This window comes from Saccoglossus kowalevskii, chromosome 4 (assembly GCF_978046115.1).
Source record: "Saccoglossus kowalevskii chromosome 4, keSacKowa6.1, whole genome shotgun sequence".
NCBI lineage: Eukaryota > Metazoa > Hemichordata > Enteropneusta > Harrimaniidae > Saccoglossus > Saccoglossus kowalevskii.
In genome coordinates, this window is record NC_140644.1 from 4055796 (window position 1) to 4075172 (window position 19377).

General features: G+C 38.5%; 1 protein-coding gene and 2 long non-coding RNA genes across 3 annotated transcripts; 1 reads left to right on the forward strand and 2 right to left on the reverse strand.

The window, feature by feature from the left end:
• Window positions 1-1973: 1973 nt before the first annotated feature.
• LOC146746197 (uncharacterized) lies at window positions 1974-5214 on the reverse strand. The gene is made up of 2 exons (XR_014929134.1): window positions 4215-5214; window positions 1974-3703 (listed from the first exon to the last, which is right to left on the reverse strand). It is a non-coding gene; the product is annotated as an uncharacterized LOC146746197 (long non-coding RNA).
• A 3089-nt stretch (window positions 5215-8303) lies between these two features.
• On the reverse strand, window positions 8304-9699 carry LOC144345479 (uncharacterized). The gene is made up of 2 exons (XR_013419382.1): window positions 9588-9699; window positions 8304-8530 (listed from the first exon to the last, which is right to left on the reverse strand). It is a non-coding gene; the product is annotated as an uncharacterized LOC144345479 (long non-coding RNA).
• Window positions 9700-11311: 1612 nt separating this feature from the next.
• On the forward strand, window positions 11312-12295 carry LOC146746198 (protein CFDP2-like). Its single transcript, XM_085498204.1, has one exon. It carries the CDS (start codon window positions 11312-11314, stop codon window positions 12293-12295), a length of 984 nt encoding a protein of 327 aa, XP_085354330.1.
• Window positions 12296-19377: the final 7082 nt, after the last annotated feature.

Consider the following 19377-nt stretch of genomic DNA (forward strand, 5'->3'; position numbering starts at 1 on the left):
TATTTAAGTCTTCTTTCATTTTTAATTCTGCGCATTTTGACACCAATTTTACCTATATACCGTATTCTGATGATAAAATATGATTCATACAAAAATCATAGCTATTTTGGCAAAAGTCAATGACCTTTGACCTCCGATAAAAAAATTTCCCCAGCCCCTATCTCCCCTTCTTTTTTTTTGGTAGTTGTCCAGACCCATACCTTATAAAATCAGTTGAAATTAGCTTCTTTTAAATTTTTTCACAGATTGGCTCAATATATGGCTAATTTAGGGTTACTATTCTGGAAACATTTACTTAATGTTTTCAAAATTCAACTGCGCGGTTGTCATGAAAATGACTCAGGTTAAATATAAAAGGAACTCCGCCAAAATTTCCTTCGTTTGTTCCAACTTTGCATGCTATTTTCTAACATTTTACAGTCAGCTCATGTACACATCTATAGGCTGCTTTCAACTGGCTTTTATTAAATTTGTCGACCTAACAACGGCGCGTTTCTATATGCCAACAACTTACGTCATCTATAAAAATACATCTACCGACTTTGCAATAACTTTGCACAACTTTGCAATCACTGTTGCAATAATCTGCTTATATATGAGGCATTCTGGAAACATTTACTTAATGTTTTCAAAATTTAACTGCGGGGTTGTCATGAAAATGACTTAGGTTAAATATACAAGGAACTCCGCCAACATTTCTTTCGTTTGTTCCAACTTTGCAATCACTTTGAAAAAATTTGCATGGTGCGTTAACAGCTTAAAACGAACTACGTGCCGACAGCATTAACAAATTGTTCTTGAAAATGAGAAGGAATTTGAAAAATTTCTATTGATTAAAACATTACAAAAGATCCACGATTTTCCACTGTATATGAATGACATCTGAGTAAGAAAAAATGCAGGAACGCTGCAGGAACCAAAAAAACATAAAGTCAACAGCTCGTTTTCTCATGGAGTCTCCCATGCAAGTACTAACCACGCCCGATTGTGCTTTACTATCCACATTTGTCGGTCACCTAACCACAAATAGCTGCATCGATTATTTGAAATTAAGCCGAATTGGCGGATATTTCACGTTTTTGGATGTTTTAAAATCTTGGAGTAACACTACGATAATTTAACCGCAATTAACGAAATATTTATTCACATTTTCGAACTTTTAACTATGGAACTTGTTAATATGATATCACAGGTAACAATTCTGAATGAAACTACCAACCTTGCAATCGCTTTTCACAACTTTGCAATAATCTGCTTATATATGAGGCATTTACTTAATGTTTTCGAAATTTAAATCTAGAATATTCCACCCAGACACAGTACGGTTCTAGAACATTCTCAGTGACACGGAAGTGGTAAATAAGTCGTATGCGACACTAATGCACGTCACTTTATTTTGTAATTCATTCGAAAACGGCCTAGTTTTTCCAAAAACATCAGCAATTCAACATGTGTGTACCGCATTTCCATACCGTACTTTGTAAACTCGTTCTTCCATTCCTGTCTTATTTAACAACGTTCAATGATGTAATTATTCAGTTTCTAGTAATTTATTTATAATTTTAATTTATTAAAATGTATGATGTATGTCGCTATTTTCACCATGTGTGCGACTTTGACACGTAGACAATTTCAGTTGTACTTAAGCTTGCTTTAATACTGTGATTTTAATTCAGCTGCAGAATTATCAGACTATATTTTTTACGCCGTAATGAGACATGCCACGTATGAGAAATTGGTACACACGGAACTCGGAACACACATAACCAGGATCTTGTAGTTTAATTAAAAACAACTGCGTTGTCAAGCTAATTATTACCAATAAATAGACAAATTATAGTGAACTTATTTGTATATAATATAGAGAAAAAACTGATAAATATTATATGTGTTGCTTAATTACTGTGATCAGCATTCAATCGTGGTTTCTACCGACGCTGTACCTGTGTGCATATTACCGCAATCCAGAGGCATTGTCTTGCATATTGTTACATAATAATTTATTGTCATTATTGGTAGCTACAGTATCGTGTATACGTTACACGCGTGAGACATTTCCTGAAGTATTTGACAAATAAGTTGAATGATAATACAATGGGGTGGCGATCTTTCGGACATAGGATACTTGGGCCCGGCTACACTCAAACGTTTGAAATATTATTTTTCTGTAGTATTTAAGTTAATTAAATACCGTTTGCAATTTCGATGAAAATTACAGAAAAGTATCTTAGAATGGGCAACAGAACAGAAACACATTCCAAGAGCAGTGAAGTTGAGTTAAATTTCCATTATAGGGTACATAATTAACACATGAAGGGTCGATATGTGCGTGAAGTGAAAAGGCCAGTCACTGCTTAAAAAGTAGTTTGCAATGAATGAAATGTATCTTGTGAATATTCATACTTTTAAAAGTGCAGCGATCAAGACTGATTCACTTATAAGCCGAAAATGTGACACGAATTGACAGGCATCTTGTAGGGGAACAGATATATATTTTCCCGGATGAGTCTGTTTTGAATGAATAAAGATCAAGACAACTTGAACGACGAAAAAGAAGCCCGATAGGAAAAAGATTTCTGCACCACAAGACAGGGAATTTCGTAGTCAGAGCTATACTAAAATACAAAAAACAATACAAAAAAGTGAACAAAAACATACATTGTTTGACATAGAACAGAAGTTAAATAACAAACATATAGGCCGAAATGTCGAAATGTATGTAACATAAAACGGATTTTTACTATAAGCTAAAATATTCGCATGAACATCAGTTGGAGCGTTGTCTGAGATGATTGAACATTATTTGAAGTAAACGATACTGTAAATTGGCATATTTAAATTGAGTAAAAATTGTTTTAGTAATCAATAAATGTAATTCATGAAGTCTGAATTCGTTCGGATATTTTAATTGTTTTGTGGGGCGAATGAAAAGTTGCTTTTTGCGACATAAAATAGACTTAAATGACTGAGACGTATTTCCCAAATGCGTGAAATAAGGTATACATTTGTGAATAGTCATCAGTGTGCTAGGTAAAAAATAATCTCCCAACGAGCTTTTGCGTTTTTCGATTGAAAAATAAATCTAATACGACTTGTTGGGTGTAGAATATTAATGTATTAGTAATTGCCAAAAACGTAATGATCTGCTGGAAATTGTGGTTATAAGCATGTTTATTCTAAAGGTAATATTTAGGAAGTTGGTTAAGTGAAATTGCCCGAGTGCAAAGTAATGTTTATATAGAATATTAAAACACAATTTGATTAACCTTTGTGTTCTGTTCTGTTACGAGCGCAGTTACAAGGATTGAAACGCTTTGGTGATAAACTAGTATGTATCCAATTGTACTGCTTGCTTAGCTATAAGCGGTACACAGTGAGTGCACAATTAAATTAAAAAAATAACTTACTAATCATATCTTATAAAGTATCAAAGCAATTAAAACACACATATGGGAGCATAAATTTTGGGTGTTTTGGGGGGTTATCGTTTGAGTGTAAATACTATTTATCAACAACCTTATTCCCACTTATTCTCACCAGCAACATCACAGAGGGCATTTGAATCACTCAAACTGGTTTTGATGTTTACATTGGTAATATGATTAGTTGTGTTCCCAGCTATTAAAGTTGAAAATCCCTTCTTATGACAAATTTCCTGCACCCAGATGGTTGATCTCCGTATTTCATTGACATTCCAATTTATCTGAAAAATACACAAGTGAAACAAATCAACAACACGAATCCTAGCACTCAATAACAAAAAGGAATGTTCATGTCTGTTAAATGTAAACTCAATTGAATTACAAATACTGATTACAGCGTACTGTCAGCATCCTTTATTTCATGTTTATTTAATGTCATATTACTTCAAATCCTGCAAATGGAAGTGTGCATGAATTCATGGGAAGGAACGGTGTACATAGGTGATTGACAGGCCATATTTGTTTTCAACACTGGAAGGACCGTGGGTTCTACCAGGTGTGCTTGGAATTTACATAACAAAGGGTGTTTACAACTTTGGAATTGAAATCTTCAAGGTGTGCTGTTATTTGAATGACAAAAGATGTTTATGATATACTGAGTTACCTACGTGACACAGCTGCTAGCAAGATCACATTCTGATTGGCTTATGTGGAAACCCAGGTGGTGACACTGAATCATGCCTATAAATTGGACAGACTCAGGACAATTTTGTGTCCATTATTTGAACTTACTTTTGTGTGGGTTATGCTACGATATTTTGTGACAAGTGATACAGGCTACAACCATCACATGTGAGACTTGTATGAACTGCTCTGCGATCTCCTGCTTTCAGCTGTGCCCTCCAGAATACCAGCGTTCCTCTTCAAGCAAGACTTCTGTATTTCTTCGTTGTTGTGTTGCAGAAGCCATTGACGGTTGTCCATTAATACATCCTGGAACTTTGAGTTATCACCAATGCACACTTCCATAAGCAATTCCCTATTTTAGTAACTTTATTCATTGCATTTTTCTGCACTTTATTTCTTGCAATCATTTTGAGAGATATTAATGCCAGGAGCTTTAACTCGATATTTCGGTGTATTTGTATTTCATTTCCAGTACTATTATCCATACCCCATACTAGCAGTGAAAGAACCCTCTGTCCAGTGTGAGTTCTGTGGGTGCCCCTCTCATTAGCGATAAGCAGGCCTTGCACTGTGAAATTTTGGTGTCAGAAGTGGAATAGTAATTCTGATTCTGATTGTGAGTCCCATTTGGATTTTATTGTCAATAATCCTATGACTGAATTGACTTTTTCGTAACGGCTTATAGTCTAGAGAACGCGGTGTACTGCTAGGTAGACATCAAATTGCTTTATTTAATACTACTGAAACTTGAATAACATTTTTTCAGCATGGATATTGTTAGTGAGCTCGAAGAGTTAGGTAGTAGATTAGGGTATGGGGGGGGGAGAGCTGACTCAATTTGTGAGGGAAGAGCGTGAGAAAAGAGAGCGAGAGGAAAGGGATGAGAGAGCAGCCAAACGTGAGACTGAACAATTGAGAAATGAACGTGAGGAAAGAGACAGAAAACGTGAGGCGATAGAAAGAGAGAGAGAGGAGAACAAGATCATGAAGAGAAAGAGAAAATAAGACAGCATGAACTTGATGTGTTGAGATTGCGCGCAGAAGCTAATGGTCGAAATGGAGGCTTAGAACAGTTGTCACAGTACATTGCTAGTTCAAGCTACCATTGTTTGATGAGACTATGGACGAAATGAATGCATTTATTCGAGTGATTTGCTGAAACTCAGAAATGGCCGCGTGATAGTTGGGTTATGATTCTTAGTGCATTATTGACAGGCAAATCATTGTATGTGTTTTCTGCATTGTCTGCAGCAGCGTCCTTTGATTACAATGTTGTAAAGACAGCTTTGTTGAAGCGTTAAGATATGAATGAAGAAGATTATAGAAAGAAATTTCGAACTAGTAGGGCGTAAGGTGGAGAGAGTATTTCGCAATTTGCAGCGAGATTAAGTAGTTATTTTGACCGATGGTTTGAGCTGTCAGAAGTTGGTAGGAGCTTCGATGCAGCTAAGGACTTAGTGATGAGTGATCAATTGATGAGTAATTTTGGTAATGAGTTGTATATTTTCATAGGTGAAAGGTCACCCAAGTCAGCTGCGATGTTGACATGTGATCAGAATAGTAATGATTCACAGGACGTTAGTGCTATATGTGTAGTTCATGCAGTCGCAGATGCAAGTAAGCATCCATGTTTACAGGAACGAGATAGAGTTAAGTGTTAATTGTGTTGCCAGTTTTGCACCAGTTAATAGGATGGTGAGTTGTTCAAGGCTTTATTGGCAGTACTGAGGAAGAGGTCTTGCGTGATATTGGGTGTAGTTCGGTTGTAGTACGTAGAGAGTTACTAGAGGATAGTCAATTGACCTGGGAGAGTCGTACATGTGTGATGAGGATGGTACATGTCGGAAAGCCCCAGTAGCTAGACTATATATAGATACACCCTCTATGTTGGTGAGGTCGAGGCACTGTGTATGAGGACCCGAGTGTATGATCTTATTGTTGGTAATATTAGTGGAGCTAGGGAGCAGAATGATATTGGTTGGAAGCTAGGCGTAGATCATGAGGTAGGCCATGATAAGGTAAGTTCGCCCTCGGGTGGTGACCATGGTACTTCTTCAAGTGATGGGACTAGTGTGCCCTCTGTTGGTGTAGGTTGTTGGCCTTCGGGTATTGAGATTAGTGTTCCCTCAGGTAATGAAGGTCGTACATCTACTAGTAGTCAGGCTAGTGTGCCCTATATGGATGAATGTTGTTTTACAGGTGTTAAGATAAGAGAGGCTTCAGTTAGTGGGAGTGGTTGTGAACCCTCCAGTGAGTCTAGTCAGATTGATAGTGTTGATGTCGTGCATGTAGTACAAGACTAGGACTCAGAAGCTAGCTGAGAAGAAGCCATTACATAAGCTTATAGTTCCTGAGTTCAAGGAATTGCATAATAAAGTTGATACTAATGGTGGTAAGAAACTTATTACTATGGATGCAGTGCGAGAGGCACAGCAGTCTGATTCCACATTAGAGCGCGCTAGTAAGTTAGTGAGTACAGGTGAGGAGTTGAGCACTGGTCATAGCAATCGGGCAAGGTTTGTGATGAACAAGGGGCTGATATATAGGGAGTTTCAGTCACCTCATATTGATAGAGGTAGTTTGTGTTCCCAATTAGTTGTACCATTGTGTTATCGTGATCAAATACTGATACTTGCTCTTGAGTCAATTATAGCAGGTCTTCTGGGTGTAAGAAGACTCAGACAGAATAACAGCTCAGTGTTATTGGCCTGGTATGCAAGATGATGTTATTACATATTGCAGGTTATGTGATATATATATCAGAAGATCACTCCTAGGGGTCGGGTTAGCAAAGTACCACTAGGCGATATGCCCTTGATTGAAGTTCCCTTTCAAATGATAGCTATGGATCTGGTTGGTCCGATCAGTCCCGCGACTGAGAGAGGTCATAGGTACATTTTAAATGTTCTAGACTATGCTTAACGATACCCTGAGGCTGTAGCATCAAAGGAAATGATTTCTGAAGTAGTTGCTGATGCATTAGTATATATAGTAGAGTTGGTGTACCAAAGAAGTTTTAACTGATTTAGGGACACAGTTTGTATCTGACATTATGAAGGAGCTGAGTAGAGTATTGTCTATTAAACAATTAGCAACTACTCTATACACCCAGCATGTAATGGTTTGGTTGAGAGGTTTGATGCGACTTTGAAAAGTATGTTGAAACGCATGTGTCAAGAACGACCCAATGATTGGGATATGTATCTTGACCCAGTACTGCTTGCCTATAGAGAAGCTCATCAGGAGAGTTTAGAGTTTTCACCCTTCGATGTTATTTATAGAACAGTGAGGGGCCTAATGATGATTTTAAGAGAGTTGTGGACAAAGGAGGCCACTACAACAGAAGTTAAAACTACATACCAGTATGTCCTGGATTTGCGAAATCGCCTTGAAGAGACATGTGAATTGGCTCGAGCTGACTTAGCTAAGACAAAGGTTAGATACAAAAAGTATTATGATAGGAAGGCCAGGGATAGGAAGTTCCAGCCTGGTGACAAAGCGTTAGTGTTACTTCCCACTGACCGCAATAAATTGTTGATGCAATGGCACGGGCCATATGTAATTAAAGAAAGGGTGGGTATAATGGATTACAGAATGGATATAAAAGTCAAGGTGAAAATTTACCATGCTAACTTGTTGAAAGCATATTACGAAAGAGACAAACTGAATAACAAGAAAATGGTTACAGGGGTGATGAACTGTGTGTGTGCACTGGAGTTGTTGAATATAATACTACTGACAGTGACACAATACTGTGTGATAGTGGTGAGTTGGAATCTGTGACTATTCAGTGCAAGGAAACAATTGTTGATTGTCATGTTAGCAATGAGTTGAATCTCGACCAACATAGAGAGATTGATGGAGTTATGGGAGAATTTTCTGATGTTCTCAGTGATTGTCCTGGAAAGACGAAAATTTGTGAGCATGATATTAAATTGGTAACATCTGAACCAGTTAGGTCAAAACCATAGCCTTTACTATTCGCTATGACAGATATAGTGATGCCTCACCCATTGTTTTGGTAAATAAGAAAGGAAGGGGTGTTGCATTGATTTTCGCAAACTCAATCGCATTACAGTGTTCGATGCAGAACCAATGTCATCACCTGAAGACCTACGGTACTTCACCAAAATTGACCGAATCAAGGCGTACTGGCAGATCCCCATGAGTGTAGAGGCTAAATAAAAGACAGCCTTTCTCACACCTGATGGTTTATTTCAGAGGTATTAAAGCCAGGAGCTTTAACTCGATATTTTGGTGTATGTGTATTTCATTTCCAGTACTATTGTCTTGTCTACCCCATACTAGCAGTGAAAGAACCCCCTGTCCAGTCTGAGTTATGTTGGTTCCCTTTCATTAGCGATAAGCAGGCCTTACACTGTGAGAGTGTGATACTGTGACACTGTGACATTCCAATTTATCTGAAAAATAGACAAGTGAAACAAATCAACAACACGAACTCTAGCAGGCAATCATTCACTCGATAAGGAAGAGGAATGTTCATGTCTGTGAAATGTACATTAAACACAATTGAATTACAAATACTGATTACGGCATACTTAATATGTATGGCGCAGAATAAGCTTCTTCATTGATCACAAGCAAGTCACTATCAGTAGAATATAACTATTAACCCTATTGAACGTCATCGATTCCTCAGCAAAGTAATGCTTCCATATTTGAGTAATTATTTTCTTTGTTGATTTTAAAGGAAGAAAATCCAGGGTCAGGCAGTTCGGTTATGCATAAAATGCTTTCAGGGCAGGGGAAATATTTTTTCAAAACTTCAAAACAAAACTATTAAAAACATAATTTTAGCATGTATATAGTTTTGCTTCGTACACTAGCTCTGCTCTAAATTTGGAAACAAATGCATGTATGTTTTTCAATAGGACTAGTTGGTGAATCCCACGGAAATGAAAATTTGTGAAGACCTCTAAACAAAACATGAAGTGTGCCCTAACCTGGAGATCTTTTTTTATGGATTTCAAGGAACATTTATAATAACTGTTGCCGTTTACTCTACTGCGTGTTTTGTTATTGCAACTTGATTGTCAGCTAATGTCAGTCGAGACCAGGTGATCACACTAATCGTCATAAATCTGTCAGCCGGTCTTGTACAGAAATATTCAGGTTTTGTAGATGATGCTATTTCAACTAATAAAAAAAAAACTTGGAAGTGCAATTTTCTTCTGTTTTTTTTTATTGTGAATAGAACGTAATCGTTATGAAATAAAATATACGCAGCAACTCATAACATAAATATGTTCAAAAAAGAAAATATTTAATTATAATCTTTCGTCAAAAATAAAGCGTTTATCATATTTTGTAGTTGCCATACAATGTCACTGCTTTGTATAACGAGTGTGGTTCACACCAAGACATAATCATCAATCTATTTCTTATCTGATTGTGATTGTAACACCTAACAATGCATTGCATAAGAGCGGTGAGAATAGAATATTTATATTCACTTACCATGGTGAGTGCCTTCTTCCCAGAGGTGCGTTCTGTGATTTGACTGCTTGGGTGATCGCAGGTTTGGCGCTTTCTCCTTCATTTATAACTGCCAATCTGATTAATTTACCGACGAATATTGAAGTGGATTAAATCGCACGCTCTCAAGTACGATTAAATAAATATGTGTAATGGGTTAATCTAAAACATGTTTTGTTAAGCCTCAGTTAATTGTATATAACACGCATGCCAACTGAAAAGACGTAAATTAATTGCGAGTGATAGAATTCTACTTGTTATTTCGTATATGTGTTCAATATTAAAGACAAGCCATATAGTGTTATACCAATAAAATCAGATTGTATACTGTACATCACCATCGACAAGGTAGAGTTACAGCGACATCTATTTGTTGTATAAAAACGAGGCGAAATGACTGTCGGTGACCAGACCATTTTGAAACACAAATAAATGACGTAATATTGCCGTGTATTTACCATAATCATCACCGGATTGTTGTGGTATAGTAAACTTTTTAAACTTTTGCGAAAGAATTTCTAAATGTGATGAACTACATGTATGAACTATATGCATGCCAACCAACACGTGTCAATGTAAATAGTCTGACATCCTTTTCAATAATAATTTATTTGTTGACGAATGTTAGATTACGCAATATCACAAAAGCTTGATAAAGCAATGTTCTAATCAGTTTGAAAACACAATTTGTTTACATGTAGTCCAGTTAATGTACATTATTTACTTTTTAAGCAAATCGCATCTTATTACTAACCATATATTTAAAGTACGTAAAATATTATTGTATTAAATATTTTTGTTTTCACAATAATATATAACCAATACGCGTACTACGCTAGCCATGGATTTACTTGTTTCAACACTGGTTATTAGGATTTAAAAATAACACCATTTTAATTAAAATAAATTATTGATTTCTTCACGGTTCACGATAATTGTTTTAAAATGTGATTTAAACAATTATGTTTAAAACATGTACATTACGACGCACAAACAGTGAAGCACCAAGTTGTTTAATGGAAACCTATTTTTGGGGGCAATTTAAATAGATACATGTCATTCATTTAATGATTTCAAAAAACAGGTCATGTAATAGGGCGTGTAACAAAATGATAACATCTAATCAGTTTAGACAGTATTTACAACTAGTTTAATTTTGTTTTTACAAACTGTAGATTAAACCAACTTTGCAGTAGTAATTCCATTACGACACATTAATGCTATATTGCCTTGTCAATATAGTTTCAACGAGTTCATGCAAATAATAATTCTTTAAAGTTGATGCTATGACAACAGGTGCAAAATTTAATTAAAAAATATATTTATTTGGTAGCGGATCCTAATTCAAATATTTAAGTGTAAATATAGCGATTATCTGAGATATAGTTCAACATATTTCAGTTGCTCAGTTTTAATGAAAATGTGGCAATGCGAACATATATATATATATATGACTGATTATCGTTGGTGGGGGTGTTTGCGCGCTTCAATGACCTGGAGAGCTATGCCGTCGGGAGTCTTGTACTCCTGGTTGGGTCACCCAAGGCGGAATGGTCGACAGGTAGAAGCCAGACGAAGTATAGTCCCCTGGTCCTCCAGGTTGGGGGTTGGGCTATGGGCTGATAACCCATTCCTGTAAAAAAGTGATTATTACAGAAACCAGAAGCCGAATGAATACTACTGAACCTAACAATTTGGGGGAAGCCATGACCCCTTCTTACAGGAGTGAGATTAGGATGCGTCTGGGTGAAAACCGAGAGGAAGCTCAGGGGTGGAGAAGGCCATTGCTAAACCCAAAGCACAAACTTAGAATAGGAAACTGGAATGTTAGAACCCTATACCAAGCAGGGAATGCAGCACAAGTAGCAAGAAAAATGGAGAAGCAAAAAATAGAATTGATGGGCATCAGTGAAACACATTGGACTGGACAGGGAAAAATACGAATTGCTGATGGAATGTCAATCATCTACTCAGGAAGAGACGACGAGACACACAGAGAGGGAGTAGCTATAATGATGACCAATGAAGTAGATAAAGCACTTATAGACTGGGTGCCAATAAACGAGAGGATTATTAAAGCAAGATTCTTTTCCAACCATATCAAACTGACAATGATACATGCTTATGCTCCAACAGAAGGTGCAGATGATCAAATAAAAGATGAATTCTATGAGAAGTTCCAGGAAACGGTACAACAAGTAAATAAACATGACTTTCTCGTAATCACAGGTGATATGAATGCAAAAGTAGGCAGCAATAATGAAAACTATGAACGAGTGATGGGAAGGCATTGTATTGGAAGCAGAAATGAAAATGGATCCCGTCGGTGTGAAATGTGCGTTATGGAAGACTTGGTAATAACTGGCACCATATTTCCACACAAACACATTCATCTAGCAACATGGAAATCGCCAGATGGCACAACACTGAATCAAATAGATCACACGCTCGTTAACAAGCGATTTAGAAACTCAGTACTGGACACTTGTGTAATGAGATCTGCTGATATTGGGAGCGACCATTACCTTGTGAAAACTACAGTGAAACTAAAGTTAAAGAGAGCACCAAAGGCTAAAGTTAACAACAGCAGAACTCGGTTTGACACCGAACAACTCAAGCAAGAGGATTTTAGATCCAGATTTGCCATAGCAGTAAGAAACGAAGGACGAATTGAGGGAAGAGGAAGGTGATGAGATAGAAGTAGAATGCCAAATGATAGAGCAGTGCTACATTGAAGCAGCGAAAGAGGTACTTGGGAAGAAGAAGAGCGCCATCACACGACCATCTGAGTTGTTCTTTCGTTCTGTTTGTTTGTTTATCATTACTTCTCTGTACACGTCCTTGTTTCCCGCCATTAAACTACGTCCGCACAATACAGCATTGGTTTGTCTCAATTGCCGTGGTGGCAGCGTAAAGAGCCTACGTCGACACTTGTGACTTCAACAAATTGAAGACCAAAGTCAAGCCTTTCACCTGTGTGATTGATGTGGACATTTTGTCGGAACAAAGACAGTTTTTGAGCTAAGTAGTTTTCTTGTTTCTGCGACCCTCGTGTAGTTTCAAATTTGTTTGTGATATGGCTGTGAACCATTGAACCCTGATTTGACTCACTTAAACCATTATAGCATCCGCTCGCGCTCCAAAACAATGGCAACTCACCAAAAATGAAACCACTAATTCATTTGAAAACTGGAAACAGAATTTATTGTATAACCTCTCTCTCGATAATAATTTCTCGGCATTTATTGTTGATGGATTTAAATGGAAGAAGAAAAATATTGCCAACCCAACTAGAGGATTACAGGACGATGGAAGCCCCATCCCCGCCGATTTGAGAAAAACTGCAGCCCAGAAAAATGTCCAGCTTGAATTAATGCTCGGCCAGATAGCAAATTACTGCACAGTTATATCACGTAACTCCATCATTAAGCAATGTACCTCGCTCAGTGATATTTGGCAGAAAATTAGACAGCATTATGGGTTTCAGTCCTCAGGGGCTCATTTTTTGGATCTTGATAAAATTCGCCTACAACCGGATGAAAAACCTGAAGATTTGTATCAGCGCATTATGGCATTTTATGAAGATAATCTATTGACCAAAGATGGCGGTATTACACATCACAGTGACCAGGTTCCAGATGATGAAGACATGACCCCAACCCTTGAGAACACCATCGTTTTTCTATGGTTACAACTCATTAACCCAGGACTCCCACAGTTAGTGAAGCAGAAATATGGTGCAGAACTACGTAATAAATCCTTGGCCTCTTTGAAACCCGAAATTTCGCAAGCCATGTCATCTCTATTAGACGAGTTACATAGCATTGAAGATACAAAGGTGCTTCGTACAAGTGCATTCAACCGACCAATAAGAAACCAAGTTAAGTCCCGTGACCAGATGTATGCAGCACGCAATAAGCCATCAAAAATGTGTGTTCTTTGTAGAACGGCTGGTAGACCTGGGCATTCCTCACATACACTGATAGACTGTAGGTACTTGCCAGAAGCAGATAAGCGTGTCATCAGCCGTTCTTGTTTGGTCACACTTGAAAATGAAGTGGACTACCAACTGTCACCTGATGATATGGAACATGATATACAGGATGAGTGTGTAGTTCCAAATGCCCTAATTGATCTGCCAACAACTCTACGGGTTAATGTAATACAGTCTCCATTTTTGAATACATATTATCTCAGTATTCCCATTAAGGTAACTCTCGATACCGGGGCCACAACTAATTTAATCAGAGCCTCGTTTGCCAAAGCTGTGAATTTGCCTATTAAACCGGCATCTCAGATGGCTCATCAGGCTGATGGAGTAACACCACTTGATGTAATTGGAGAGGTTCACTGCCAGCTAACTAGAAATAAGCACATATTCCAGCTAGACGCATTAGTTGTGAAGCGACTTGATGTTGAGGTTCTTGCCGGGAACCCTTTTTTTGTGGACAATGATATTGCAACCCGTCCAGCCAAAAGACAGGTCGTTATTAAGGGCACCGATATCATCTATTATGGCCCCCAACCTGACCTCATCGCTTCCATACGTCGTACTCAATCCTGTTTGCTTAGAAGTTCTACTCAACAGACAATTCTACCAGGTGAATTTATTCAGCTGGATATCCCAGAGGATTGTGAACCAGATTCTATGCTAGCACTGGAACCTCGAATGGATAGTCAGGCCAATAAACATGTTAAATTCAGTAAGACGTGGCCTATCCCCCAGGAAATCCAGTCAGTTGGCCACACCCTCAGGGTTACTAACTCAACACCTGATCCAATATTGGTAAAACGACATGACCATTTGTGCCAAGTTCGCCCGATAACACCAACATTAATGGAAAATACCCATGAGACAACTTCAATAGCACACAACCCACTGAAATCTTCTCACCCACACTCATCTAGTGTATCACTGGACCCAGACAACCAGCTTCCTGTGGATATTAAGGGCAAATTTGGAGATCTGCATTTACAATATGATGAAGTATTCAACCCTTTAATATCTAGGTATAACGGGGCTAGTGGAAAGATTGAAGCAGTGGTAAATATGAGCCCAGTCTTACCCCCACAAAGAAAGGGTAGACTTCCTCATTATAACCGTGCTACAATGATTGAATTACAAAATAAATTTGATGAGCTCGAATCTGCAGGCGTATTCGCTAAGCCAGAACAAGTCAATGTTACAGTAGAATATCTCAACCTGTCATTCTTAGTAAAAAAAACGAATGGCGGAAGCCGTCTAGTAACATCATTTGGTGAAGTTGCCCAATACAGTAAGCCTCAACCATCCTTAATGCCAAGTGTGGATAATGTATTACGTGACATTGCCGGATGTAAGTACATTATTAAAACAGATTTGAACCAGGCCTATTATCAAATCCCGCTAGCATCAAAGTCCATGAAATATTGTGGAGTGGCGACCCCATTTAAAGGAGTCAGGGTATATACACGCTGTGCTATGGGTATGCCAGGATCCGAAACCAGTTTGAAAGAAGTTATGTGCAGAGTTCTAGGCGACCTTATCCAGGAAGGCTGTGCTTCGAAAAAAGCTGATGATCTCTATATTGGGGGTGGAACACCTGACAGTGTCTTACATAATTGGAGTCGCACACTTGAAGCACTGCACAGTAATAATCTACACCTATCAGCTAGAAAGACCATAGTCTGTCCCAAATCTACTAATATTTTGGGTTGGATTTGGTCAAATGGCACAATTAAAGCTATCCCACACAGAATTGCTACCCTCTCTTCAATTGATCCACCTAACAATGTCTCAGGTCTGAGGTCATTTATTGGAGCATACAAAGTCCTCAGCCGTGTCCTTAAAGGCTATGCTGACCTCATTGAGTCTCTGGAGCAGGCAACAGCTGGACAACAATCAGCTAGCAAAATCAACTGGTCTGAGAACCTAATAGACTCATTTAAAACTGCTCAATATGCACTACAAAATTGTCAAGAGATTACAGTACCAGGGACAAATGACCAATTGTGGATAATCACAGATGCCTCCGGGAAAAACAAAGGAATTGCTGCTACATTGTACTCCTCTCAACAAAATGGCAAATTACGTCTATCAGGTTTTTTCAATGCTAAATTGAAGAAACATCAAATTGCATGGCTGCCCTGCGAAGTAGAAGCTTTGTGTATAGGGGCAGCAATAAACCACTTTGCTCCTTATATAATACAATCAAAACATAAAACACAGCTTTTAACCGATAGTCGACCTTGTGTCCAGGCTTACGAGAAGTTGAGATGGGGTGAGTTCTCGGCTAGTTCCAGAGTTCTACATTCTTGTCCACATTGAGCCGCTATATGATAGATGTTCAACATATAGCAGGAGTCTCACATGTACCTACTGACTTTGCAAGTCGACATCCCTCAGAATGCTTGGATCAATCCTGCCAAATTTGTAAGTTTGTTGAAGAGTTGGAGAGTTGTGCAGTTAGTAATCTGACTGTAAGTGACGTCATTGAAGGGTCGGTAAAAATGCCTTTTACAAGTCGTGCGGCCTGGCTGGCCACTCAGCAAGAGTGTTCTAGCCTAAGACGTACTCATTCACATCTTATCCAAGGCACCAGACCCTCACAGAAATTGGTTAAAATTAAAGACGTAAAACGCTACCTGGGAGATGTCACTGTGGCCAATGATGGGCTTCTTATAGTGAGAGATACACAACCTTTCCAGCCTACCAGAGAACGTATTGTTGTCCCGAGGAGTGTCATTGATGGCCTGCTCACTGCAGTTCATCTTCGCTTCAATCACCCCTCCAAACACCAAATGAAACGCCTGTTCAGCAGATATTTCTTTGCCTTAGATCTGGACAGAGCCATTGAAGCAGTATGTGCTTCATGTCATCATTGTCTATCCCTGAAGATTGTACCAACACAGCTGTGTCCTCAGTCAACATCAACACCACCAAACCACATAGGCAGATCATTTGCCGCAGATATTATGCGCAGACAGCGCCAGTACATCTTTGTTCTTCGTGAAACAGTATCCTCCTTCATCCTAACGGCCATGATGGAGAGCGAGAAGCATGATGACGTTCGAAATGTCATATTGGCACTCTGTGCTGAGGTTAGATCTTTGGGTGATGAGGATATCTTCATCCGTATAGACTCTGGCCCGGGCTTGGTTGCCATAACCAATGACCCGAAACTTAAACGACTAGGTATACGTTTACAGGTTGGAAATGTTAAAAATATTAATAAGAATCCTGTGGCGGAGAATGCTATCAAAGAACTGGGCCTTGAATGCCTCAACATAAATCCTGAGGGAGGTCCTTTATCCACTACTACCTTAGCAATGGCGACTGCTAATCTAAACACCAGAATAAGGAAAGGAGGCTTATCGGCACGCGAGATATGGACACAAAGAGACCAGTTCACTGGGGAGCAGTTCCCTATAGATGATCGACAAATAATACAACAGCAACATTTCCAGTGCATATTTAGCCATGGTCCTAGTTCAAAATCGAAAGCGCATGGCAAGTCAAAATCTGCTGCAGGAGATATATGTCTTGCAGACCTTGTATACCTTTACGGCGATAGGGATAAAACTTGTGCCAGAAATCGTTACTTGGTTGTTGGTCTGTCTGATGACCATTGTCATATTGGAAAGTTCACGAAACCCCAGTTCTGTGCTAAAGTATATGATGTTAGACTTAATGATTGCTATCCAATTAAGCCTACTGTGCTACACCAGCCCTTCTTCGATCTCGTTAGAGGTCTGAATGAAGTTGAAGACTCTGAGTCGGATACTGAGATTACATCATTGCCTACTACCATGGTCACCCCAACCTTATCCCAAGCCTCACCAGAAAGAGGTGACAATAATGAGGAGCCAGCTGATCATATTATGCCTCGTCGATCCTCCAGAGTTAGAAAGCCACCTGGATGGCAACTGAGTGGAAATTGGGTAATGGAATGAATTCAAGGCCATAATAATGCATATGCAGGGTGTGAGCCCAGCGCCACCCATGAATTTAAATTCAGGTTGTTAGCTTGGGCCATAATAATGCCTTAATTTGGGGGTGAGAGCCTAGCGCCACCCAAAATTGTGTTGATTATGTTATAACAATCCTGTAAATGTATATTTTCGTGTTGTTCATATTACTATACTCGAATTACAGTATCAGAACTAAAGTTTATGACATTCAATTGTGACATTTAATATCATACATGAATTGTTAGGGGCAGAAACGGAAGGGGTATCACGCCATCACACGACCATCTGAATTGTTCTTTCGTTCTGTTTGTTTGTTTATCATTACTTCTCTGTACACGTCCTTGTTTCCCGCCATTAAACTACGTCCGCACCATATAGCATTGGTTTGTCTCAATTGCCGGAGGAAGAAAAAGCCATGGATTTCTGAGCAGTCATGGACACTAATTGAACAGAGAAACAACTTGCATGAGAAGATCATTGGGACAAGATCTGAAAGAATAAAAAGAAGATTGAAGGATGAATACAAAGATGTAAACAGGGAGGTAAAAAGACAAATAAGAACTGACCAAAGGGACTGGACTGACAACATAGCATCAGAAGCAGAAGCAGCAGCTAATAGTCACCAAATGAGAACACTTTACAGGCTCACAAAAGTACTGTAACAAACCACCAAAACAAAGTGTAGCAGTGGAGGACCAGAATGGAAACTTGATAAGTGGAAAAGAAGAAACGCTACATAGATGGAGTGACCACTTCAAGGATGTTTTAAACAGAAAAGAACCCGACCAACCTATCAATGATGATGATGCAAATTATGAGCATATAGATATTGAAGAAATTGATATCAGAGAACCAAGCAGAGTTGAAATAAGGAATGCAATTAAACAGTTAAAGAATGGGAAGGCATCTGGAGTTGATTCAATTTCAGCAGAACTCCTTAAAGCAGATATTGAACTTGCAACAGACAAAGTTCAACAGCTTATTGATAAGATATGGAAAGAAGAGAGAAAACTACCCAAGAAAGGAAATCTCAAACAGTGTAAGAATTGGAGAGGAATAACACTACTACCTATTGTAAGCAAAGTCCTGAGCCGAGTCATCATAGACAGAATAAAGAACGGAGTTGATGAAAGTCTCAGAAATGAGCAGGCTGGATTTCGGAAGGGAAGAGGCACAACAGAACAAATATTCATTTTACGTAATATTATTGAACAGGTCAACGAATGGCAAGCAACACTAAACGTTAATTTCATTGACTTCGAAAAAGCATTCGATTCTGTGCACCGAGACAGCCTTTGGAGAATAATGAGAATGTATGGAATACTAGAAAAGTTAACCAGTCTTGTCAAAGCTTTTTATGATGACTTCAAATGTGCAGTGATACATCAAGGGGAAACATCGGAATGGTTTGACATCAAAACAGGAGTACAACAAGGCTGCAATATGTCAGGTTTTTTGTTTCTCATAGTGGTTGATTGGAAAATGAGAAGGACTGTACAAAATGGCAAAACAGGAATTAGATGGAAGTTTACATCAAAGTTGGATGACTTGGATTTCGCAGATGATTTGGCGCTGATAGCATCCACAAAACAACATATCCAACAAAAACTGACAGGATTTTTACAGAAGCTCAACGAGTTGGTCTAAAAGTGAATTCCCAGAAGACAAAATTAATGAGAATTAATGCAAGAAATGTTGACAGAATTTACATCGATGGCGAAGTTGTTGAAGATGTCAACGAATTTGTGTACCTGGGTGCAACCTTAACAAAATCAGGAGGAGGAATGGGAGACATGGAAAACAGAATTTCAAAGAGGAGAAA